Source organism: Stegodyphus dumicola, chromosome 2 (genome assembly GCF_044657685.1).
Source record: "Stegodyphus dumicola isolate Sdum_Otavi_A_Nest chromosome 2, ASM4465768v1".
Taxonomy (NCBI): domain Eukaryota; kingdom Metazoa; phylum Arthropoda; class Arachnida; order Araneae; family Eresidae; genus Stegodyphus; species Stegodyphus dumicola.
In genome coordinates, this window is record NC_140769.1 from 131,802,263 (window position 1) to 131,829,293 (window position 27,031).

Below are 27,031 nucleotides of genomic sequence, written 5' to 3' on the forward strand. Positions count from 1 at the left end.
ACAGCAGTCTTAAAAAGTGCAAATATTACCAGAGAAATTGTAAGGATCTTAAGTTTCACTAACGTTTATTTTATTTTAAATCTTTACTATCACTTCTTGTTTTCTACTTTCGGCCAGAATTAAAAGCTTTAACTTATTTATGCAAATTTTTCTTGCGAATGCCAAGTACTTAAGTTGTGGCTTTTTGCCAAGCAAGAGAGAGGAAGGAGCTATTAGAAGCAGGCCGCTTGCCATAGTAGTTTTACTCGGTTGCTGGTTGCCTTCAAGGCCAGAGGTTTAATCCTCTTGATAATTTTAAACGTATCGTAGTGTTAGCAGTTCTCTGTACTACATACGGCTTTTTGCTAATATACGGCCAATCTTGGAGTAGGCACTTGTTTGATTAATCCAAAGCTAAGTTTAGTTAGAGTTTAGTTAATATTTTTATATTCTTACGTTCAGACCACAAGTGGTTGGTCTCTGTATTCCGAAGTCCGGAAATCATTGTAAAGAGAGAAAAATAAAGGGTTTCGTATACCCTTCCTGTGTGTATTGTCTACTTCCCAAATTTATTGAACATAGCTTTAGTAAGCTCCCTGTTCCGAGTCAGGACATTTAATGTTCCCAAAGCAAGTAAGGAGGAACACAGAACCTGTTAGTGGTGCCCGACGAAGAAGAATAACCATGGCCGAGTTTCAAGAAGAACCTGTGCTGCCTGCAGAAGTGGCTCAGAATCCAGAAATGCCAGCTGCCGCCCTGGAAGGATTTGGTTACATCGTCCAGATAATGCGCGCATCGATGAAACCAGAAGTAACATTTAATGGAAACTCACCGGTAACCAGTTTTTTGGAAAAATTGGATGACCACTTCAGGCTGTATCCAGTGCATGAGTTCCAGAAAGTCACCTTAGCTACCAGCGCTTTGAGGGGCCAAGCGCTTAATTGGTTCAAATGTATAGGCAGGAGCCTCTTGGGTCAAGCGGGAAGTCCCACCTATACTTACGAAAATTTTAAGACCGCCTTAATAAAAGCCTTCCCTGTCGTAAGAGATCGTGCAAGATTAGAAACGGAACTTTTCAGCATATATCAGCAACGAATCGAAAATCTTTCCACCTTTATTTTAAGAAAAATTCACGTCTTTAAACTCTTGTATGGAAACCGTCCGGATCCTGAGATAATTCAAGTGATTTTGCCGAGGTTACTGCCCCAAGTGCAAGACTTTATTGAATTAAGAAATCCGACTACACTGGAAAAGGTATTTGAGCTAGCAATCCAGTTTGAAAGTAGAAGAACGGCGGACATTGAAAGAAGACGCCAGTATGAACAACGAAGCCAATTTGTTGCGCCAGGACCACAGCAAAGTCAAGAACACGGCTACGGAAGCAAAGCGAATCAGTGGGCAAGGAAACCCGAGTATCGAAAAACAACCGGCGACGTCGACAGTTCAATAGTAAGCCACAAAAAAAGTCTGAAGGCCAGTGGAAAAAGAAGGAAGGCATGGAAAGGAAGAAACAAGATTTAAACTAAAACGGATTTCTGCTGACGGGAGGGTGCGGAAATCCGAAGGCCAAGAAAACCCCTCTTCCTTCAAGTTAAATACAGTGATGGTGAAAAATTTGACTCTGCCAAAGATTGAAGTGTTGGTGAATAACATCCCAGCCACAGCACTCCTGGATACAGGCGCGCAGTGTTCATGTGTGGCAGAAGATTTTTTTAGGAAGTATTTCCGTAAATACCGCATACATAATTCGGATAATACGACAGTGTTAGCTGCGCAGGGAGAAAGATGCAAGTGCATAGGTAAATTACCGTTATACGTTCGTATCAAGGACGAGCAAGTAAAGATTATGTTTTTTATCGTAAAGAATTTAAAAGCACATATCATCTTAAGGATAGACTTTCTTTCAGAGGCAGAAGCAACGCTGGATTTTAAAGAAGCGTCCCTTAAACTGACGATGAAACCAGTTCGAGAAGAAAAAACAGAACCTCCAATGTTAAACCTTGACCACCTGCCTAAGGAAGAGCAACAAAAAATTCGACAATTGGTAAGTGAATTTGCTTCGTTATTTAGTGATATTCCAGGATTTACTTAAGTTACTAACCACAGTATCGACACCGGAGATTCATTGCCAGTTCGCCACAAACCATACCGATATGATAAGAATAAAGAAAAAATTATAGAGTGGCACATTAGAGATATGTTACGTAAAAAGATCATAACGCCCATCTCAAGTAGTTATGCTAGCCCGGTTGTGTTATGTAAGAAAAACAATGACTATCCGGTAACACATCCAAAATGGTGGCGTTTTGCAATTGACTATCGTAAATTAAATTCCATGACTAAATATCCGGTATATCCGTTACCTATTATCGAAGAAATTCTAAGGAACATAACTTCTACCAAATACATGACTACTTTAGACTTAACGACTGGTTATTTTCAAATAGGTGTTAGACCGGAAGATGTGCCTAAGACTGCTTTTATAACCAAGTCTGGCACTTATGCTTTCCTGCGTATGCCGTTTGGCCTTTCAGGGGCACCGGCAACATTTCAGCGATGTATGGACATTGTGCTAAGGCCTGTTCTTGGAAAGTCCACATTTATCTATTTAGACGATATCATTATTACTAGTCATAATCTGGACCAACATGTACAGGATTTAAGACAGGTGGTTTCATTATTAAATGAGGCCGGTCTAAAAGTTAATGTCGAAAAGTGTAAATTTGCAGCCCCTGAATTAAAATACTTAGGTTACAAAATATCTCAGAAAGGAATCGAGACAGACGAATCAAAAATAATCGCTGTGCAAAAGTATCCGCCGCCAAATACGGCGATTAAGCTCTCTTCTTTTCTAGGACTTTGTTCATATTATAGGTCCATTATAAAAGATTTTGCAGCTATTTCTGAACCATTGTTAAAGTTAAAAAGGAAAAAGGCAAGATTCTCGTGGACGGCCGAAGCCAATAGTGCTTTCGAAAAATTAAAGCAAGCATTAACGCAAGTCCCTATTTTGAAATTTCCTAAAAATGATGAGAATTTAGAAATTTCAGCGGATGCTTCGGATTATGCGGTAGGAGCGGTACTTTCGCAAAATCAGCAGCCCGTGGCATTTTTTAGTCGAACTTTAAATCAAACACAAAGACATTATTCCGCGACTGAGGAGAGGCACTTGCAGTTCTGAAGCAGTGCAAAAGTTCCGAGTCTATTTTGGAAGGGCGCCAATAACAGTGTATTCTGATCATGCGGCGGTAACTAGATTGTACTCAGGGAAAAACGTATCCCCAAGGTTAATAAGATGGGCACTCAAGGTACAAGAGTATAATCTGGTAATCAAGCACACCCCGGAAAGGAAAATATCGTAGCAGATGCCCTATCCAGAATAAAAATAGATGAAGAAGGTAATACTGTAAAGGTGGCAATGCTCACAGCATGTACGATGCATTCCCGAGAAACTGTAATAACCGAACTGAGTAAGGATCTTGGATTTAAAAACATTTATGAGTATTTAAAGGATCCTGAAAATTTTAGCCACCAAGATATTGTGGCGATAAGAAATAGGGCGGCCCATTACGAACTAATAGATGGTCTATTATTTTATACAAAAACTACGAATTCCAACAACGAATTTGGACCCGTTATCCCAGCTAGTCTTAGATTAAATGTACTGCAGGAGTTACATGACTCCCCATTAGCTTCACATGCTGGTATTCGAAAAACCATCCAACGCGTACGCGAAGCAGTTTATTTTCCTGAACTGCAAAAGTTAACAAGAGCGTATGTCCAGTCCTGCCCAACATGTCAAGCAGTTAATTATATTAATTTCCGCCCGGCCGGGTTTCTAAATAGCATTAAATCCGAATTTCCAAATGAAATAATTGGCATCGATTTATTGGGTCCTTTCCCAAAAAGTCAGTTAAATAAAAGTCGCTATCTCCTTGTTATGGTTGATCATTTTAGTAAGTGGACCGAAATTGTTCCCTTAAAACGAGCCTCCGCGAAATTAGTTACTGATTCTATTTTAAATAAATATATTTTAAAATACGGGGCGCCCCTAAAAGTTATATCGGATAATGGTCCTCAATTTGTAAGTAATATATTTGAAGACATGTGCCAAAAGGGTGGGCATACGTCATTTAAAAATGGTCCCGTATCGGCCGCAATCAAATATAGCGGAACGGGTCAATAGAAATATAGTGAAAATTATCCGTAGTTATGTTAAAAATTTTCATGAAAGCTGGGATAACTATGTCAATGAATTAGCTTTCGCCCTTAGGACCGCAAAACATGATACAACGGGCAAAACTCCTGCTGAGTTATTTTTAGGTAGAAAGATTATAATGCCGTTAGATAAATTATTTTATGTTCAACAAAGAGCCCCAGAATTTAAAATGGGCGATATAGAAAAATTAATTAAAGAAGTAAAAAAGAACACTGAAGTAGCACAGAGAAAACAGAAACTTTATTATGATATGAAACGACGGGGAGTAACAACTTATAAAGTAGAAGATGAAGTGTTAAAAATTAAGCATTCACTTTCTTCAGCACCAGAAGATAAAACTGCCAAATGTTTTCCACGATTTGAAGGACCATATGTCATAGAAAAAATAACTCAGGCTGTAGTGGTGTTAAAAGCCAGGAATGGTGAATCATGCTCTGCAAACATTGACCAGATAAATCCATTCTATAATCGTAATAAAATGCAAATATTTAAAGATCTTTTGCAGGATCTGGCACGGCAGGCACTGCAGTCACAAGCTCCAGAGGTGGAACAATGACAATCACAAGGGCAAGCCATTAGGAGGCAGGAGCAATTGAAAAGAAAGTTTCCCCGTTGGAAAATTGAAGGTAACAAGAATAAGAAGCCGTTCCACTGACCAGAAAAGAGAAAGCACGATCACCCCCAGAATGAAGAAGGGAGAAGTACGACGAATGCAAAGAGAGCCAGAAGAAATGACGGCAACTATAACCCGGCTCTAAAACGGAAGATCTACCCGTCGGATAGGAGTCTACGCAGCAAATGTCGACGAATTGATGAAGGAACACCAGCTGCAGATGCAAAGAAGCAAGAAAAATTTGAACAGCCAGCAACGAGATCCAAGCAGGAACGAGAGAGAGTCGTCCCGGTTCCGCCAAGACCAGCTGCCATCAAACGGCCGAGACCACAGGCAGAGGCTAAAAAGGTCTTCAAGGGTGACCAAACTGGAAGGAAAAGAAAGCTCATGGAGGAAGGAACTGAAGGGCGAACCCGCACAAGAAGGAAGATAAACCAAACCGTAATCTGCGCTACCTTCCAGGACTGGGCAGAAAAAAAGGATGTCCGAATATCACAAAGATAAGTAAAACTTTATGTTACTTTGAAACCTTAAGTTAATCTTTCATTCTTACTGCAAGTGGCAGAATTCAAGACGTTTTACCTCATGTGAGGTCTAACTTTATCGCCAAAAAGGCGAGAAATGAGTTGTTACCTATTTTGGTATTATGTTTTTCAATTACTCGCGAGTAAAACTAAAATTAATGCATAATAGGAATGTGTAAATACTTGAATATTGTAAAAGTTATTGTATAAAATTTTATTTAAAAGATTCTTGCAAGAAAGAAGTTTTAGTCTGAAAGAATTTTGAAATGTAGTATTTCAATGTAGAAGAATTGGCACTTGCTTGGAAAAGAATAGAAGTTAACAATGTAATACTAATGTATGTTTTAAAATGCGTAAAATTAATGGCATGTTAATATGTCCTTATGTACAATGTGAACTGTTATTTTAAACGTTAAGAAATACTGTGATATGTTAAAAGTGAAGTAATGCCAAAAAATTTTAACTTATTCGTGTGACTGTAAAAAGAGCAAATTATTGTGAATATGTGTTAAAGGTTGAATGAATGTAGTTAGGCTCTCTGACGCTACACTTCAGAGTTAGCCACTTTCAGAATAGTACCTCAGGGTTTAGAGATGAATATAAGGTGTGTTATGAGGTCTTGTTATGTTGAATTTTAACAGTTAGTGTTTTGATTGCAGGCGGTAGTGTTGAACACTTGTACATAAACACGTTCGTGTTTGGTGTTTTCCTTTACAACACATATCAGAGAGCACGGGGAGATAATTAAATAACATCATGAATGAAATAAGAATGTTAAGATAAATATAAGTGTTCATGTTACTTGCCATTTAATTGTGTAACATTTCGTTAAACTACTCTGGAAGGAACCAGATTTCAACTAAGAACTCCTGTTTAGATGCAGTACAGATGAAAAGTAATTGTCCATGGAGTTGATAATGTAAAAAAACGATTTTTTTTTTAAATTTCTAGTTTCTAGTGAGAAATGTTTGTAAAAGATTGGCCTCGCGTTAGATTCTAGAGCTAAAAGTTTTCAACAAGGTCGTTTTAGACCTCAGTTTCAAACTAATTAACTCTGGCGGGAAGTATGTAAGGATCTTAAGTTTTACTAACGTTTATTTTATTTTAAATCTTTACTATCCCTTCTTATTTTCTACTTCCGGCCAGAATTAAAAGCTTTAACTTATTTATGCAAATTTGTCTTGCGAACGCCAAGTAGTTAAGTTGTGGCTTTTTGCCAAGCAAGAGAGAGGAAGGAGCTATTAGAAGCAGGCCGCTTGCCATAGTAGTTTTACTCGGTTGCTGGTTGCCTTCAAGGCCAAAGGTTTAATCCTCTTGATAATTTTAAACGTATCGTAGTGTTAGCAGTTCTCTGTACTATATACGGCTTTTTGATAATATACGGCCAATCTTGGAGTAGGCACTTGTTTGATTAATCCAAAGTTAAGTTTAGTTAGAGTTTAGTTAATATTTTTATATTCTTACGTTCAGACCACAAGTGGTTGGTCTCTGTATTCCGAAGTCCGGAAATCATTGTAAAGAGAGAAAAATAAAGGGTTTCGTATACCCTTCCTGTGTGTATTGTCTACTTCCCAAATTTATTGAACATAGCTTTAGTAAGCTGCCTGTTCCGAGTCAGGACATTTAATGTTCCCAAAGCAAGTAAGGAGGAACACAGAACCTGATAAAATCAGTGGCCATCGTTATTCCAATGAGAGGCAGAAAACTCTCCAGGAAACTTTGTATCAAGCTGTAAGTGGAACACATCAAAGTAGAGCAGGAAAAGAATATATGAGACTGACGTGAGACAAAGATCTAATCTGGATCTGACACATCCAAACTCTTCGTTTGAAGACAAATGTAATAAATAACCCGGAAGGATCGCCAATTTCATATTGCCAATTAGATACAATATCCCCACACACAAAATATACTCTCCCCAATGGTGGTGAAGAAAATTGTCCTCAATGCTGCAGCAGTCTGGTATTTTCTTATGAGAACTAGGAAGCGAAAACATTCATCAGTGATCCCACGCCCATTTTCACTTATCCTGTCTAAAGCGTACAGAACATCAGCCAGCAGCTTTGCGTTTGCCATCGTGGGTCTGCTATACTGCACCTAAGCGTGGAAAAGAAGCAACTTACACACGGGCATACAGCTTCAAAGGGATTCCTCATTACCTAACATCCTTTACAGTCCTACTCAGTACGAATGACAAGTGAACAAACACCACCCATAGTACCCAGGACATGAAGGCATAGGAATGCTAATAACTACGGCGACAAAACAAGAAGGCTTTCTTTCTTTCTCCACCGGCAGGGCAGCCGGTTCGCTTAGGATAGGTGAAGGTACTTGCCAGCCTGTTTAAGAAACAAGAAGGCTATCATCCCATAAGGGTCAAACATAATTTTTACTGATGAATCAAAATCAGATGAAGGAGTGGGCAGCCCATACGCCTGGTACAAAGACGACAACATAGCCCGAACGTGGAAAGGTCATCTCCTCCAATACAACTATATCTTCCATATATATACAACTATATCTTCCATATATATACAACTATATCTTCCATATATATACAACTATATCTTCCAAGCGCAAGCTTTAGCAATCAACACAGACAAACACGCATCAACAGGTAACAGCACTGATATCATAATATGTACTGCTAAAAATCATGTCATCACTTATGCCTATCAATGATCACAAGCACATCTCACCCCTCATAGCTGAAATATAAAGGCTCCTTAGGTCACTAAAATATAAAACCAGTGTCGGGAAAAGCCTAAGAAGGCCTCGAAAACAAAGAAGCTGCAGATCGGCTCGCCAAAGAAGCGGCGACTAACATCAGTGCCAAACAGGAAGTCATTCCATTCCACTACTCTTCTCATATCTAAAATTCTTCCAGTAGGAAGCTAGGAGTTTTCAATCCATGTATAGTTTACATATCTTGAACATATACAGGAGAATATTTCGCATAGATAAAAACCGCTTTTTATTAAAATTTATATATTGCAGAGGTTTTAATTCGCACTCTAAGAACAGATTACAAGTTTATTTTTTACTTTGGTATTTTCATTGTGAAGTAAGTATTTGTTTTTATTACTATGGCTCGGCTAGTATATTCATTACTATGATTTATTCGAGAAAACATACAAACTTAAAAATTAGTAAAAAAGGAAACATTAGATTGGCATACATTTTGAATAAATCTGTATCGTTTCTGAGTCAGATAAAATTCCCTCTTTTTTTGGAGCAATTGAAGTTTAGAAAGGGAAGTTGTCATGACGTGATGACCACGCATGCGTAGTTTAGCCGAACGGCCTGCAACGCTTCTCTCTCATGAGACTTACTAGAGAAGAGTAGTTAGTAGGTAGTAGCGAAGTAACGAAAGAAACGTGCTGTATGTCAGCTTGGATGCAAACTACGCAGTTATACTTGTATGTTAATCGTTTGTACTTATTATTTTTATTTGTGTGTTAATAAAGTTTTGTGCCGTTAAAATGGCTGTTTTATACAATGCCCACATTACGAATACGTCTACGGTAGGAATTACATACATATCCAGAATCTACACGCCCAAGAAGAAGGATATGACAGTGGTGTCGGAACAGGAGGATATGTCATTCTGCAAAGTTCACGGATAAATGCGTAAGTGAGTCTTCAAAAAGGTAAGAAATTTGTTCAATTTATTTTGTGGCAAAGTGGAATTCAAGGTTACAAAAATGGCTGAAGAGCTAACGAAATCTAAGAAAGAACGGAAATTTATTCGTTCAGCCAATACTAAACAAATGCTATTGAATCATTAATTGCAGCCGGTAACCTTGAAGACCTTGAAGAATCACTGGAAATTTTAAAAGTAAAAGCTATTTCTTTGAGAACGTTAGACGAAAAAATGAAAACTTTGACTGATGTTAATAACATTGAAACCGAAATCGAAAGTACCTTGGAATACGAAGAAAAGATTGCGAAATGGAGCGTTAGAGGCACAATTATTGAAAGAAAAAAGAAATAGCAATAATTCGCTAGTTTCTAATGGTTCTTCTAATGATAGTAACAATTTATCTATTTCTGGTGTCGATAAAAGTTCTGATTATAATGTTAAATTGCCAAATATTATGATTCATAAATTTTATGGGAATGCTGAAATGAGGCAGACATTTTACAATTCTTTTGACACGGCAATAAATCAAAACGAAAAACTATCTAAAGTAGATAAGTTTAATTACTTGCTTAGCCTGTTAGGCGGTGCAGCTTTAAAAACAATAGAAGGCTTTTCTTTATCTCCAGAAAACTACGACGAAGCTTTTAAAATTCGCAAAGAGAGATATGGTCGAAAAGATCTCCTTATTTATCTTACATGCATAAACTTTTAAATTTACGGCCTGTCCGAAGTTCTAATGACATTAATTTTTTGAGGGAATTATTGACACCTGCAACGTACAATTAAGGTCACTAAATTCGATAGGGGTCAAGACCGAATTGTATGGAAATTTACTATACCCTTTGTTAATGAAATGCATACCTCAGGATATAACGCTTGACTTTTCTCGTCAAAACGCAGATGAGGAAACTTTTAATGTCGACAACTTCATGAAATTTCTAAAACGGGAAATTGAAAGTCGCGAACGAACTTCATTAAATTAATTTTATTCTAAGAGTCACGCTAATTCTCTTGGAAGGCATTCACAACCAAATGAAAAGCGAAACAACTTCCCCACTCGGAATTCATTCAACGCCAACAAATTTGGCGCCAGCTATTCCCCTAATGTAAGCAAAATTGCAGTTGTTCGAACTTTCCCTTGCTTATTTTGCGAAAGGGAAAATCATGCTTCGGAAAAATGCGTTATGTCTCCGGAAGAAAGGAAAAAGAGTTTAAGGGCTTCTAATCGGTGCTTTCTTTGTTTTGAAAGGAACTGTAGAACAAAAAATTGCCCTTCTCAATTAAAATATTCAAAATGTAATTCTAAGTATCATAATATATTGTTGCATGAAGATAAGGAAAGGGTTGCTAAAGAAGAAACTAAGAATAATTCTAACGCCGTAACTGCAAAGATTTCTTCTGAATATTTTACTGCAAATCAAGAAGTTAAAGAATTAATAGATGACTTGCCAACCGTTAAACTTATATGTGATGGTAAATTAATTAATGCAGTAGCAGATACAGGCACTCAATTAACCGTTGTCAAGGCCGACATTGTACCAGAAAAATACCGTACACCACATGGAAGTGTTATCCTCACGTCAGCTTTCGGGCAAGCTTTAAAATCTCCTCTCATTAACCTACCTTTAGTAATGTATTCTGAAAATGATAAATTTATGTCACCTATTTTTGTTTTTAATGAGTTAAGAGGAGATGATAAAAGAAAGTTTAATTTTGAATGTAGAAATGTAAACATTGCTACTGATAGTTTCGGTGAAGTGCCTTTTCATGAAACTGAAAATTTTGACGAAATACTTAACTATGATAGGGAAAACCTAATTAATGAAAAATGTAATGAAACTGTTAAGAAGATAATAGAATGTTGTGCTCTTGTATATGAAGATACAGGTAAGGATGATTCCAAAGGTAGCACGAGACACGATCAATGTGTTTCGGATTCAGAACTGTTTCGAGTGCAACAAATGAATGACCCATCTTTAAAAACATGCTGGCAAAATGTTAAGAACGGAAGTAATAACTTTATATTTATTGACAACTTTTTGTATCATAAAGATAAAGTTCTAGGAGAAAGAGTTTACCAGTCAGTCGTTTCTAAAGAAAGAAGAAAACAAATTTTGGACTTAGCTCATTCTAGCTTATGGGGAAGTCACCTGCGAACCAAGAAGACAGCCGAACGTTTGAGATATTCGTTCTATTAGCCTGGAATCAAGAAAGATGTAAATGAATACTGCAGTCCTTGTACTTCTAGTCAACTTCAAGCGAAAAAGCGTCCATTTGATGAAGTTCCGATTACGCCAGTAACACGTCCTAAAGAACCATTCCAGGTAATTAATGTGGATATCCTAGGAGCTGTAGAGCCAAGCTGTAGAGGTTACAAATATGTGCCATGTGCTGTTGATCAATGTACAAGGTGGCCCGAAGCGGTGCCATTGAAGAATTTAAATGCCAAATCAACATGCGATGCATTGTTGCAAATCTTTTCACGCACAGGAATTCCTCAGATTGTTGCTTCAGACCAAGGAACTAATTTTACTGCTTCGTTGACTCAAGAGTTTTTGAAAAGGATCGGATCGTCCCCAAGATTCTCGACTCCTTATCATCCAAGTTCAAATGGCCTGGTAGAAAGATTTAATGCTGTTTTAAAGGTAATGATACATCGTACCATTAGAGAACATTCCAAAGATTGGGAGAAACATCTACCGTACTTACTTTGGGCTTATCGAGAAGTTCCTAATGCTACGACTGGGGTTAGTCCTTTCCAAATGCTTTATGGAAGACGTCCTAATGGCCCATTGTCTATTTTGAAAACGTCATGGACTAATGAAACTCCTGTTCTTCATGGACAGTTAAGTTCAGTTACCGATTATCTGAATGATTTGAAGACGAAATTGGAAAAAAGCTGCTGAATATGCAGGACTTACAGATGTTGGAAAGCAACAAGCTTATGCATTCTACCGTAACCTAAAGACTGGTCATAAAGAATTCAAGGAAGGTGACAAGGTTATAGTTTTAATCCCTGATAGCCAAAACAAAGTTTATGGCAGATGGACGGGACCTGCTACGATCATCAAAAAGCATACTGATTATAGTTACATAGTACAAATGCCTGACAGTTCATCGAAGCACGTTCACGCAAACAAGATACGAGAGTTCAATACCGCTGTGAATAATGTCGGTGTGATATATGATACATATATCGACTTCGGCGAAGTTGAAAGCGTTCCAAGAATTGTTCCACGGAAAGCAAAAGAACACTATTTTAATGAAGAATGTGATTTTACGCACCTTGAACTGCATAAGAAGAAAGAACTTATGGAAATTTTAAGAAGGCATAAGAACCTAAGAACTGGTATTCCGAAAATCACCAATGTGAGAGAACACAGCATCAAACTGAAACCTGGAAGTATTCCAAGAAAGCAGAAACCGTATCGAATACCTGAAGTTCTAAGAAATGAAGTTGATCGACAAATAGATGAGCTATTGCAGCTAGGGCTAATTGTTGAGTCGGAGAGTGAATATGCACATCCGGTAGTTTGTGTATAAAAAAAAAGACGGAATTGTGAGATTATGTGTGGACTATCGATACCTGAACTCACAGACGGAAACTGATGCCTTCCCGATGAAAAACACTGTAGACCTACTTTACCAAGTGTCAAAGTCCAAATACATCACTTTGATTGATCTTCTTAAAGGGTACTGGCAGATACGACTGAAGCCCGAGTGCCAACATTTGACGTCGTTTGTGACCCACAGAGGACAATATGCCTTTGTAGTTTTACCTTTTGGATTAAAGAATGCAGCCGCAACTTTTCAGAGAACTATGAACAAACTTCTCGCCGAACATAATGACTATGCCGATTCTTATATTGATGACGTGATTATATTTTCTGATGACTGGAATACACGTCTGAAACATCTTAACAAAGTCTTAAGTACGCTAGAAAAGGCAAATTTCACGGTTAATTTCAATAAGTGTGACTTAGCAAAATCAAATTTTTAGCATAAAATCAAATTTTTAGGACACGTAGTTGGTTCCGGTTCACACGAACCTGACCCAGGAAAAGTTGAAGCCATACAGAATTTAGAAGTTCCCCGTACTAAGAAAGATGTAAGAAGTATTTTAGGACTATTATTGTATTACCGGTCTTACGTACCCAATTTTTCTGCGATAACACAGCCTTTAACGGCGTTAACAAAAAGAAGGGCTTCGAACGAAATTACTTGGCTGAAGGAACACGATGAAGCGTTTATTCAATTAAAACATGCCATTTGCAATGCCCCTAAATGTTACTCTCCAAATTTTAGTTTACCTTTCATCATTTACGAAGACGCATCGGCATACGCTGTAGGAGCTTGTTTGGCTCAACAAGATGAAAATAGTGTAGAACACCCAATAGCCTTCGCTAGTAAAAAGTTGACCGAGACACAAAGAAATTACGCTGTTAATTGAAAAGGAAGCGTTTGCCGTTATCTTTGCCCTGAAGAAGTTTGAAGCTTATATCTCTAGTTCTGAGATAGTCATCATTAGTGAACATAACCCTCTCAGATTTCTCACCGAATGTTCTTCACAAAGTTCTCGTTTACAACGCTGGTCTTTAGCATTACAGCGATTTCATGCAGTGATTACATACCGGAAAGGAAAAGATCATATTAATGCAGATTCGTTATCTCGATTGACTGCCTCTCACTGGGAGCATGACAGACGTTATGAACTAAACTATAAGACATTTTGACTGTTTAGTTTGAATTTTTTTTTTGAGCTAAAATGCTAATTTTTTTCCCTAACGTTATGTAATATGTTTAAAGATTTAGCCAGGGTTTGCTAAAGTATTATGTTTAATTTTAAATAATTGATTTGTATTATCTCGTTTATGAAATAATTGATTTGTATTATCGTTTATATGATAACTGCTTATATGATTACAATTATGTGAAGGATTTACGTTTAAAAAGTTAATTGAATGTTACATCCTTTTAAATGAATAGGATTACTGAATCTATGTTGAAGTAATTTTAATTTAAAATGGTAAGAATTGGTTAATTAAGTTCGAAAATTTCATGAATGTTTTTTTATTTTGTTTCAAGAAATGGTTATATATGTGGATTTGACAGGCCATTAAAAGACGCAATCAAATCTTTTCGAGGGGAGGTGTCATGACGTGATGACCACGCATGCGCAGTTTAGCCGAACGGCCTGCAACGCCTCTCTCTCATGAGACTTACTAGAGAAGAGTAGTTAGTAGGTAGTAGCGAAGTAACGAAGGAAACGTGCTGTATGTCAGCTTGGATGCAAACTACGCAGTTATACTTGTATGTTAATCGTTTGTACTTATTATTTTTATTTGTGTGTTAATAAAGTTTTGTGCCGTTAAAAGGGCTGTTTTATGCAATGCCCACATTACGAATACGTCTACGGTAGGAATTACATACATATCCAGAATCTACACGCCCAAGAAGAAGGATATGATAGAAGAGATGAGAAATAATTTATATAAAAATCAATCTGCGAATTAAAACGAAAAAAAAAAAAAAAAAAAAAAAAAAAAAAAAAAGAAAATTGCGTATTAATATGTCTCACTAAAACTTCTTAAATGTGAATATCATACTGATGGATTTCTGTAATTCTCTTCCAAAGGTTCTGGATATTTCTTTCTGGTTTGTATTTAGAAATATTTCAGTTATTAAAATTCAGAATCTGGACAATTTTAATGCACACATCATATGTATTATTAGTAACTATTTCTTACTCAAAATTTTCTTTTAGAAGGTTCACATAGTTACCCCGCAGAGGTACTAGTTTTGGTACTAAAACGTTTTTAATTTGAATATCATATGCATAATGTTTACTTTTTCTTAAATATTTCAACACAAGATAAATTTCTTAATAAATGATTAATTTAAATTCGACATTAAATGTAAATGCAGTAAAATTCCAAATATGCGGATTAATTAGGCCACATATTCAATATTTTCTTTAAATCAGGATAATTCGGTTTGATCGGTTTGGTGTTTTAAGTAGATTAGACCAAATACAGTACTTAATAGAAGTGATCGGACATCGTTCATTGCAGAAAACAATGTCAAAACTTTTAAGTGCATCAACCAAAATTATAGAGAGTTTCTTTTTGTGCACATGCTTTACTCAGTTTATTTTTATATACTGTAGTATTCTGGCTGAAATAGAGTTTCCTGTAAGCTAGAATACTGAAGAACAGAACTATATAACGACTACTTGCTGAGTTCTTTTATCATAAGTCCAAAGAAGAGTTAAAAATACCCTTTTATTCTAACTCAAAATGACTTAACAGTTGGGTCCTCTCGGATGCATAAGAAGTCTTCACCTGGGCTTTAACTCAATAGAAAATATATACTAATCTAATACTAAATCAAATGAATCAGCCGAAGTTGCGCAGTATCAGTTCGCGTAGTTGGCCTATTCTTTGAGGATCACCGACATATTAAGTACGGCAGTAGACTAGCAAGCTCATACTAACAGCAGCAAAGTGGACGAAATTCAGAACGCGGCTCTTCTCCTGAAGTAACCTATACTTCAGCTAAAACACTCGTTTCTACCTTATTTGCATAAATCGTAATCCTGAAAATTCATTCTGATAGGGAAACGTAGGTATGAAACTAAAAGGTAAAGGAAATGTTTGTTCCAAAATAAAAATAACTATTAGAAATATAAAGTAAAACTCTACAATACTTCATATTTTTCCACGAAATAAAATTTTGAGCTCAAAACTTATAATTGCTCTTTTGTACGGGGAAATCTAAACACTTTAAATCGTTTTAAAAATTTGAAAAAAAAAAGTCTATTGTTTTAACCTGAAATAGTTTATTGTTTGTAATCTGGATAAATTTAGAACTCGTTTAACATTAGTGATTTCAATTATTCTTTAAAAATTCAGGGTGATTTTTTAGAACTGATCTAATTCATTTGGCTGTAGTTTTATTAAAAAGATCTGATTTTAATGCGGTTTGCGGCAAAAGATTTAGGAAGGATGAGAATTTAATGGCTCGTCCCGGTTTTTGACGTGCAACACCGAAAAAAAGAAGAAATGAGGAATAACGAAACCCGCGGATTGCTATACAAAAAGGGACGGCTTGCGCCTATAAAACATTCTTAAAATTTCTGATTGCCATGTGGCATACCAAACGTGACTAGTAAAGGTTTGTAAATGTTTATAAACGCTTATAATCGCATACCCTACACTAGGCGCTGAAATTGACCAACCTCCTGGCGTAGGCATAACAGAACTCTCCTCTCCATATTGGCTGCAACACTCCGAAATGTGTCGGCAGTGATGTTTGCAGTTTCCCTAGAAATGTTGACCTTTAATTCGTACATTGTCAGTGATTTATTGCAATAGACGCCGCCCTTCAGAAAACTCCGTTAGAAGAATTCTGTGGACGATAGATCTGGTTTCCGCTGAAGCCAAAAACCTTTGGAAATAATACGGTCCCTTAAGAAACTCCTAATCAAATCCATACTTTGTTTTGAATCGTGGCATGTGGCACCATCATACTGGTAATACATATCTGTCAGGTCCACGTCATCAAGCTGCTCTACAAATTCATTAAAAATGTGCTCGAATGGAATTTCGCGGTTTTCGTTATTTCTCCTTTTTTTTGGCGTTGCATATCAAAACACGGGACAGACCACTAAATTCTCATCCTTCCTCAGTCTTTTGCCACAAATCGCATCAAAATCAGAAACTTTTTAACAAAACTACAGTCCAATGAAATAGATCAGTTCTAAAAGAAGCCCCTGTGTTTTGTTTTCAAATTTTATATTCCAGTTCTTGCTATTTAAATATGGCAGAGTTTCAGATAATTGTATTTCATATTATAAAATTTCTACTTCATTTTTATTGTAACTTTTTAAAAAATATCATTTTTATGTTGCAGATATTTAATTAAAACTTCCTTTAATTTAACTAAACTTTACTAAACTAATTACTTTAACTAAATTTTCTTTAACTGAGTACTACAACCAACTACTTTAACTAAATTTCCTTTAGTTAAATTTTACTAGATCTGAAAATAGGAAACGTTCGTGCATTTCTCGTTAATCGGGATTAATATCCAAATATACTTACCAACCTAAATGATCTTAATACTGACAATCCTTGAACGCCTTCCAAACATAATTCTATCAAAGATAAAGCTACTATAAAGAAATCAAATATATTCCAGCCATCTTGAAAATAAAATTTTGGACTCATTGCTATTAATTTCAAGCCTGCTTCTATTGCAAATGTTGCTGTGAAGAACTGTAAAGAAAAAAAAATGAATGATTAATCATAATACTATATCAAAAATGGAATGAAAATTTGGTACATACTTGAATGACTTTCAAGACCTCAGATTATTAAGAGAAGTTACTTAAATCCTAATTTAAATATAGTGTATTGACAAATATGTTTAAATTCTGATATAAGACACTTTTTTGTGCTTTGGAAGCTTTAATGTTGCCTAACTAATTATAAATTAACAGATTTTAGATAAGCTAGATTGTTGTTTTTTTATTACAAAATCAATAAAACACATAAGTGATAAGAAGCAATGCTGATAAGAAGAATAGTGATAAGTAGCAAGTGCTGCAATTTTGATGATCCATTTTTCGTAAAACAGTCTGTTATTAAATTTTTAACTCGTGTCTTTCTAGTGGTGGCTGTATTTATTACGTATCTTTCCTCAATGCTTCTAAGTTATTGCATGATTTTTTTAAAATTTATTAAGTCATGAAGGCCAGTACTTAAGTTTTTAAAATTTAGAAGCAATAGAAAGAAAGCCGCCCAAATGGTATAGTGGCTAGGGAAGCCTACTTGCAGTACCGAAAGGCTCGGGTTCGAATCCCGAAGAAGGCATTGATGTTTGTAAATGTATAGTGTCTCTGAGTGATGGGGCATTCTAAATATATGGTGAGCCGAAAGTTTTCTCGCGTTGATTGGTGATAGGGAAGAGGGGTGGGGGACCCTCAGACCACAACCCCGGGATGCTCTCCCTCAAACTTGGGGTGGCAATAGAAGTCCAATCTCCTTGAGGCTCTGGCAACCATTCTTCCATAAAATTAATGACAAGGCAACAACAACTAAAAAACGCAATTTTTAGAGCATGTAATTTTTTATTAAACGGGCCTCCTCGTGAACTTTGGTGTTTAAGAATGGTAAATTCTACAAAATTCTATTTATGATATGCTTTTGAAACAAAGAGGGTGGATAATCGTGGAATTAAGGTATTTTAAAGTTATGATTTATTTTATTCGACGAGATTTCATAAACAAAAATGTGTTAATCGAAATGAGAGCAGCTTTCAAGGAAACAATTCACGGTTGATGCAAAGTATTCCAAGTTGGAGGCAGAAATCAGAGCAATAATGTCGTGAAGATCGACTATAAACAGTTGTGATATCCAAAATACTGAAGCTCATGATCACTTTACGTTGCAGTATCACATATGAAATCTGGGATTTCTGAGCCCAAATAGCTTCAGTTTTCTTTGCAAGATCTTTTAAATCATAATAATTGTGCGCCGGATTTCACAAACATAAGCTCAGAAGAATAAGGCTGGAGTCAATTTGAGCCTGATATCATAAAAGAACCAGCTCCGGTGTCTCAGAAGTTTCCTAAGACATAACGAAACATTTATTTCTGTGAGTACAAAACAAAACAGCAATCTATGTTTGTGTTTCAAAAAAGAACCAAGTCTTTAAAAAGTTGTTAATTCTCGTAGTACTTCAAAGGAAATTTTTATTACCTTTTTGTTAAACCCAGTCATACCAGAATCATTGCTTTCCGTAAGCGTAGAGCAGTAGATGTTTATTCATATACGGTAATTTCAGTTTCAGAAATAAATGCTTGACTCCGAAAAAAAAGAAGCCCTACTTTGCATAATTCTGAATCATGAGAAAACGACATTTCTTTCATTCGCCTGCTTTAGAACTCAATGAAATTTTGTTCTCAAAAATCAAAATGCAATGTCACATAGTTATTACTCTATGGAGAGCACTTGAAGCGTATAAATCACATGTTTCTGCTATACAAACTTCTGAAATGGTATAATTTTATATAAAAATTGATTTATTCAAATATAAAAATGTCACTGTTCTTAAAAGCAAGTATTCTGAAAAAACAATAAAACAGTTCATTTTCATGTAAAATTGTTTTGCGCTTGGATCTACAAAATTAAGTACTGGCCTCGTTATAATTTACATTAAATTCTTTATAAACTGTTTTGCAGTATAAACTGTAGTGTGCATTAACATTCTATATATATTCTCCAAAACACTGTATTTCAACATATATAGATTATGATTATTACCATATTACAGTCATACTTTCTAGAATAATTTAATTAATGGAGAGGTAACTAAGTTAAAAATCTAAAATTAACTCCATTTGCATTTGATTTAGCTTAACCATAATAATAATAAATAATTTCGTTTAATTTCGGTTTAAAAATTTATATTAATATTATAACAGTATTTTTTATAAATATTATTTGATTTATTTTAAGGAATTATGATTAGGTTGTAATTTTCTGGAATTGCTTTGATTAATAATTTTTTGAACTGCATTTAAAGTGTTACATTAGGTGACATTATAATAATAAATCTGTTCTAATATAACGATATTTTTCAACTCGGTATGTCTTGGAATAAGTTTTAATTACTTAGTTTATGATTTCCAAACTATTATTATAACTAAGCTTATTTCTGTTTTTTCAAACATGTATTTTACTTCTGTAGACTATTTGAGAGAATAATTATGAATAAAACCTTTTATAATCATTGAACATGTCTTTAGAAACAAAATACATATCGGAAAATAACATATGTGGTTCCTAGTTCCTAAAATATTTACACAAATAATAATATTCAAATATTATTTCTCTATTCGTTTTAATGTTGCAGTAAATTTGATTTCAGTAAATCTTGTAAATAACAAAATGTATTATTAAGTTATCATGCGAACCTGCAAGCATTTGAACGCATAGAACTGCGTCCGGCACACACGATAGTCGATAGTATCATAAAAATGATGCAAATGATGAAATATTTAATTAAGGCAAAAGGGAATATCAGAACGGTAAAACTTTTGTCTAGAAAAAGTGCAGTAACTGTATGTAACTAGATGAGATATTTTTGATGAGTAATGAAGATTTTAAGGGAATCTAATTCATAAATTGAAGATATTTTTTAAATACTTTTACGGAAGAAATATTAAATATATTATGAAGTGACAAATTATAATGGCAGTGGAAGGGTTCTCGAAAAGAACAATGAAGAAAAATTGTTGCAGATATCGATATTGCAATTTTTATAGAATAAAAACTTAATTACAAAAACAGGCATTTTTAGAAATTATTTCTAATAAATGTGTTTAAATTTCATAATCGCTCATTATGTATTGAAAATAGAGAATATATATATGTAAGATAAAATTTATCTAAATCAGTTTTATAATTTAATTTAAGAATAGCCTCTTAATTCATCGTTTTTAATTTGGGTATTTCCTCTTTATTATAAAATTAAAAAAAAAATAACAATTCTGGACTGCGGTATTTCTAGACCCATCTAATGTCGCATGGCTTGCGTAACGCTAATGACCCAGCTGATTTGGAACTTAAATTCAGAATTTTGAGAACTGAAGCCTTTCTAACCTAAGCCCAAACCTTCTGTTGGAGAGCCTGCATATTTGATAAGTGTGCACTTAGCTTCAACCTTTGTTGTCGCTCGTTGTGCTCTCTTTATGTCGTAGCAGTCAGCATCAATAATGTCAATGTTCTGGAAATAGGCACAATTAGATTACAAGTGAATTGTGGCCAGAAATGCCAGTTTAAATAATATATAATAATGCACCGCGACTGCATTAAATTATATATTAATTATTAAATTATATATATATATATATATATATATATATATATACAGAGAGAGATTTAAGAACATCCAACAGAATTAGAGGCCCGGTTTCATAAATAATTCTCTTGTCTTCTTGAAATATGTCAAAACAGTTGTTATGAATTTAATAGAATGATAGTATGCTTTGTTTATGATTTAATTTGCCTTTTATTTCAAAATTAATTTTCTAATTTTGCTTGTCTTTTGTTTCCTTCATGTTAGATAGCTTTACACTGCTGAGTTGAGTACAATTCATATTTTTTTTTACAAATTTGTTAGTTAATAATACATAGGTAACTCACTAAAAGAGTAAGTTTTTGCTAAGGGTCTATTTGATCGCGAGTGATAAACACATAGTTAAAAAAAAACTTAAAACTTATGTACTAGGAACCACATTTTATACTGCATCACAAAAAACATTTGAATATTTAAAACTGTAACATTCCATATATTCAATTCAGAATACCTTACCTTTTGCTTTCCCTTGAACACATTTTGTAGTGCTATACAAAGATTGAAAGACTGAAACATGACTACTTTCCAATCTCCAGGAATTATTTGGGCTTGAAGATTAGGATGATATTTTTTCTTATGGTGGTCATTTTGTTCTTTGTTACCGGAATATTGTCCATTAATATTTAAATTTTATGTAATCAACAAAAGCTTGACAATTTTATTTAGTAATTTTATTTAAAAAACAAGGCTTTTTCATTATAAAGTTAGAATTATTCGAATAAAATTCTATTTAATGTAAAACAATAAAATTCCTCGGTAAATTTTAAATATTAAAGTATCACAACATTAGCTTCATCCTAGTACGTTATTCAAATATGCCAATTATAATTTCATTTATATAGTTTGTGTTGAAAAACTGGCAGAATATTACTCGTCATTGCTGATTAAAGATAATTTTTTGTGAAATGTTTGCAAAAGTTTTATATTAATGAAGTTAACATTGGATTTCTTATCTATTTTAAAACTTTTTACATGGAAAAAGTCAAATTCATAGATAAGAATTTTATTAATTCTTTCCGGATTTATGTTCTAGAAATATTTTTATTAAACTATTAGATAAAATTTATCTTAGCTTACGCTAACGCAAATATTTTAAGATTGAAAATAAGTAAATTTGTATGCAATAGAGTAATTATAATGGAACAAATATTAGTACCGTGATTTAAAAATAAACAATTAGTTTTAGGCAACATTAGAAAGTTATACGTAACAGCTAGTGCATTTTAAATTTAAAGTACTTTAATAAAAAAATGTGAAAAACACGGTGGAAAACTCATGCAATATCTCCAAAAGTACATATAATTATCTCATGGTACTTTCGAAATAAATGCTTTATAGATTGCCATGAATTATAAAAAAGGTCATTTTTAAAAAAGTTTTTTGTTGAATATTTTTACTACAGAAGACAAATTTAAGCAAAAGCAAACATGAGTTCATTCTTTAAGCAAAAATAAAAAATTAGAAATTAAGCAAAAAGAAAAAGAAATATTTATTAGCGAAGATTATTGAATGGAAAACTTGGACTGATAAACAGTTATCTGCTGATAACATTGCTTTCATAATTTACCCTAGCATTATTATACTTTATTTCGTATTCCTTGAGATAAAACTTATTTATGCAATAATTTTATCATACCTGATCACTATAATAAGCACCAAAAGTGCAGCTGAAAGCATCAGGATAATGTGTATATAATCGATTTATTACAAATTACAAAAATATCTTACGATTAATAAAATTGTGAAATTATTTATTTAATTCAAATAATATATGATGTTTTGATAATTTTGAATATAAATGATTTTAAAAGTAATTTAATTTATAAATGATTTTAAAAGTAATTTAAGAGTTATTATTTTTTTTTTAATTTCTTCATCTGTGACTTTCAAGGGACCAACGTTAAGAGTTGACTTTAGGATATCCCTTTTGGACAAACTGAAGGGAGTGCGCAAATGCAAGTTTGTGCAATTCTGGGATTTTTTTAAAGTGAAAATAGGTCGACGTGTACATGGACAAAGTGAAGGAAGTGCGCAATGCAAGTTTGTGCAATTCTGGGATTTTTTTTAAGTGAAAATAGGTCGACGTGTACATGGATAAAGTGAAGGGAGTGCGTAATGCAAGTTTGTGCAATTCTGGAATTTTTTTTAAGTGAAAATAGGTCGATGCGTACATGGATACCGACATTGTGCAACTCTTTGTCTTGTTATTTTGGTTTTGAATAGCGGCGATTTTTGGAATTGCACAAACTCGGTATCCATGAACCGCCAAAAATCGCCAAGTTTCGCCAAGGGGTATCCTAAAATATACATTTACCGGGACCAAAATATTAATGAAACAGTAAATCAAGGTAGTTAAGACCATTACCGTATTCGCGAAGATAACGAATGAAATATTTATGCTAGTAATGAAATACGTATGTTAGTTATAAATCGCCTGACAAAAGTCTGTAATTTCAACAATAGTCTGGGACAGGTTTCTGATTAATGGCCAGTAAAAGTTATTTTTATTAAAGATACCTGAAAGGGTGACTCGAAATGTTTAGTAAATGAAATAACAAATTATTATGAATACAGGCAAGGAATTTCGATACAAATTGTATGCTTCAGTTCAAGGCTAGTGTCATAAAATAATTTATGCCTTTCATTAGAAACCCTGAACAAGCAATTAAGCATATAAAAAATTGCTTGAAAAAAATCAAAAACAATTCGCATTGCCTTTAGCCGTGCTTTTATGCATGTTATGGTCTAACTAAAGCAGTATTTACTTAATTCTTCAAGCATCTATAAGACATATTTGCCAGAATGTAGGTGTAAAAGTGATCGTTCGAGAGCCTTCAGCGCATAATGGCAATAGAATTTGCACTGGTTACACAATTTCTTTGAAAGTATGGAGACAGCCATCTAGTACCATGCATCACCAGAGCCTATGTAGGTATTAGCCAATCTATGAAGAGTGCTACAGGTTGCTGTGAGCAAAATAATGCATATCATTTGCCGAGTTTCTCAAAATTACTTAAAAAGTATTGATATATGAGAGATCAAACATAAAAACTCTCTTTTAGAAGCAAAGAATCTGTAAAGTTAACCAGTAAAAGGTTCAAAGCAATAAGGAATTATATGATAGCTTTCTACAGATATATGTAATGATAATTATTAATTTTCTATTTATAACTACCCCCTAGGTCCTTTTAAAGTCCATTTATGTTTTTAATTTTTGCTTTTTTACTCTTTGAGTATTTTTAACGATTTTTTAAATTGATCACAGATATGCTTTACACTAAACTTAACCTTACATTAGCGCCTTCTGTTTAAAGTTTGCAGAACACACTACTTAACATCACTTAGTTTGGCAATGCTTCTCCACTCCCCCAAAACAAATATAGTTGGTAAGCTAAATTAAAACTTACTATTTACTTGGCTTTTTAGTATTATTTAAGTATAATTTATTATTTTTTATAGATAATGTCTAGTTTATTTTTGATTTATATACATAATTCGTGTCGGGGAAGTTTCTGTAGGCAAGAGTTTCTAAGTTACTTTGATTTTCTGAAAATTTGGTTTTCTACTCTTATTTATTATTTTAAATTTTAATTGCTAATTTCTCAAAATTCCACTTTTTTAAATTTCTTTTTAGTAATTCACCACATTTGGTATTACTTTTGGTTTTGACTTTTACCCTTGTCTACATGGATGACAAAACACGAATTGAATGATTGAATAGTTAGGTTTGGAGGCAACTTCCCCTTGATAAGTCTGTCTCTTGCCTGCTCAACAATGATTCACATATGCATTTTTATAAATAAATGTTTTAGGATTAAATAAGTTTTGGAATTTTATATTTATTAATGAATTTTGATACTTGCACTTGATTTACATATGCTCTCAGAATTTAAATGATATTGTAGATTAGTTCGCAACAATAATTAATCATTTATTTCTTTGCATTAAATTTCATTTAAATTTATTAACTTTAATTTGCTTTTTACGAATAGAGAATGTTTGTTATATTCCCTCACTCATATATAGTAAATAAATTATTATTATCTTACTTTGCAGCCATTGCGCAAGTATTAGAAAAAAGTGTTTTCGAACTAAGTGAATTTAAGATTATATATATATATATATATATATATATATATATATATATATATATATATATATATATATATATCAAAGATTGAAGTATATATATTAATTAACCGTAATAAATTGCCTAATACTTGCGCAACAGTTGCAAGGTAATAAACTAATAACTTATTTACTAATGGATTATTGAGTGTATTATCTCGTTTGAGACAGGTAGCTGAATTTTAGTCGAATGAAGTAACTTATAAGCATTTAAAATTGAATCTTGAATTTTTTTTTAATTTAACATCAAATATGAATCATGAAACAAAAATTAAATGGAAACTTTAAAAAAAAATGAAAAGTAATCAACAAAAGAAGTAATTGTCATCATTGATCGAAAATTGGATGACTTTTCAAAGGGAACAAACCAACCCCCGATCAATTAACAATAATTAATAAATGACGAAGTGATTCGTCTTTTACTCAAGGAAAAATTATGAAAGGTAGTATCTCAAAGATAAATTCTACTAACCTTCTCAAAGGAGATAATATACTCAATAATCCATTAGTAAATATATAAAAGACTATATATATAAAACAGAAAAATATATATATATATAAAAGACTGAGTTTAAAAGGAGTAGATAATATGATTATCCTATTCGAGGGAAAAGGTGTAGTATAGGGAATATGAAAGGTGTCTTAAAAGTAGAAGTGTGAATTTAGAGTTGTCAAATATGACCATCTAACTTTTTTGTACGAATGTTAAATCTTGTTCAAACAGTGGTGAAATCATTAAAATTAAAGAAGCTATGAAAAAATAATAAATCAATTACCCCTATTTAATATTTCAAACATAACTTGTCAAGAGGTAAGTATTTAAATAACATATTATTGCTGAATAACATTTTTCGTTCCTTTCGACACTATAGGACTCTAAACAGTTGTAAATTCATTTGCTTTTTGAAAAATTATTTCTCAGATAGTATTGCATTGTTGAAGAGCTTCCCCGATATGTTATTCGTACACTTTGAATTAAATTAAAGTCAGAATAAAAAACCTTAGTAAAGTAAAAATGTGATAATCTATGGTAAAATTATAGTTATTATTAAATTTAATTTTTAAAACATAATTCTACTCAAGGACGGCACGAAAAACGGTGCACAGTGTGGCTAAATTTAGAGGCGGGAATGTTTTGAATTTAGAGAAATGCAAAGCTACAAAATTTAGGGATGTCCTAATTTTTAGAGCTTAGGGGATACATTGAGCAATAGTATTTAGATGCGATAAAAGTTTTAGAATTTACCCCGCAATAATTGTACTGAATGGCAAATTATTTAGTGCTGTTCCCCTTAAAGAACAGTTAGCATGTGATGTGGGCAGAAAAGTTTGGTAGGGAAAACATAATGATTCCGTAAAAACTCGGAGCTAAAGGTCTACAATCTTAGGAATTTCTATTATAGCATCTCAAGAGATATGAAGAATTCAGTAATTATGTAGAAATAAATCGTCATGCCGTTAACGGAGATATGACTGATGACATTAGAGGGGGAACGTTTTCAATGCTATATCAAGACTGGCATGAGAAAGAGAGAAAAACTGAGCAATCACAGTGAGATACGTTTTATTTTCGATATTGCCAAAGCTTTCCAGTACAACATTTCGATGTTTTACATATTTTTGCTCGTCTTCGGGGTAAAAGCGAAATTTACAATGCGAATAGCTACTAGGAAAAAATAACCTAAAATTAAAAAATGCTAGAGAAACATATTTGCTGGAGATGTGGTGCATTTTACGCACAATAAAAGTTATCTTCTGTCTGCTGCTTCTATTGGTATATGACAGAGCTATGTTTTATGTGAACATTCCGACGGTACTTGAAGGTGTGTACAATCTTAGACAAAAAAAAAAAAAAAAAAAAAAAAAAAAAACGACGCACCAAGGAGGAGTTATCCGAATGGGACGAAAATCGTTAGAACTGATGAACAAGTGTGGGGAGCGGGCATTATCTTCCTGAAATGTAAGCCCAGATTGGCGTGACATGAGAGGTAACACAACGGGCC

General features: G+C 33.8%; 1 protein-coding gene across 10 annotated transcripts in view; it reads right to left on the minus strand.

Moving 5' to 3' along the window:
- LOC118184991 (sodium channel protein para-like) overlaps positions 1 to 27,031 on the minus strand; it is a 610,313-nt gene that overhangs the window by 122,060 nt on the left and 461,222 nt on the right. For all 10 annotated transcript variants that reach the window (XM_085811116.1, XM_085811114.1, XM_085811112.1 and 7 more), the window contains one exon: positions 17,081 to 17,254. In XM_085811116.1, the coding sequence (XP_085667242.1) occupies positions 17,081 to 17,254 (174 nt within the window). The remainder of the gene's footprint in view (positions 1 to 17,080; positions 17,255 to 27,031) is intronic.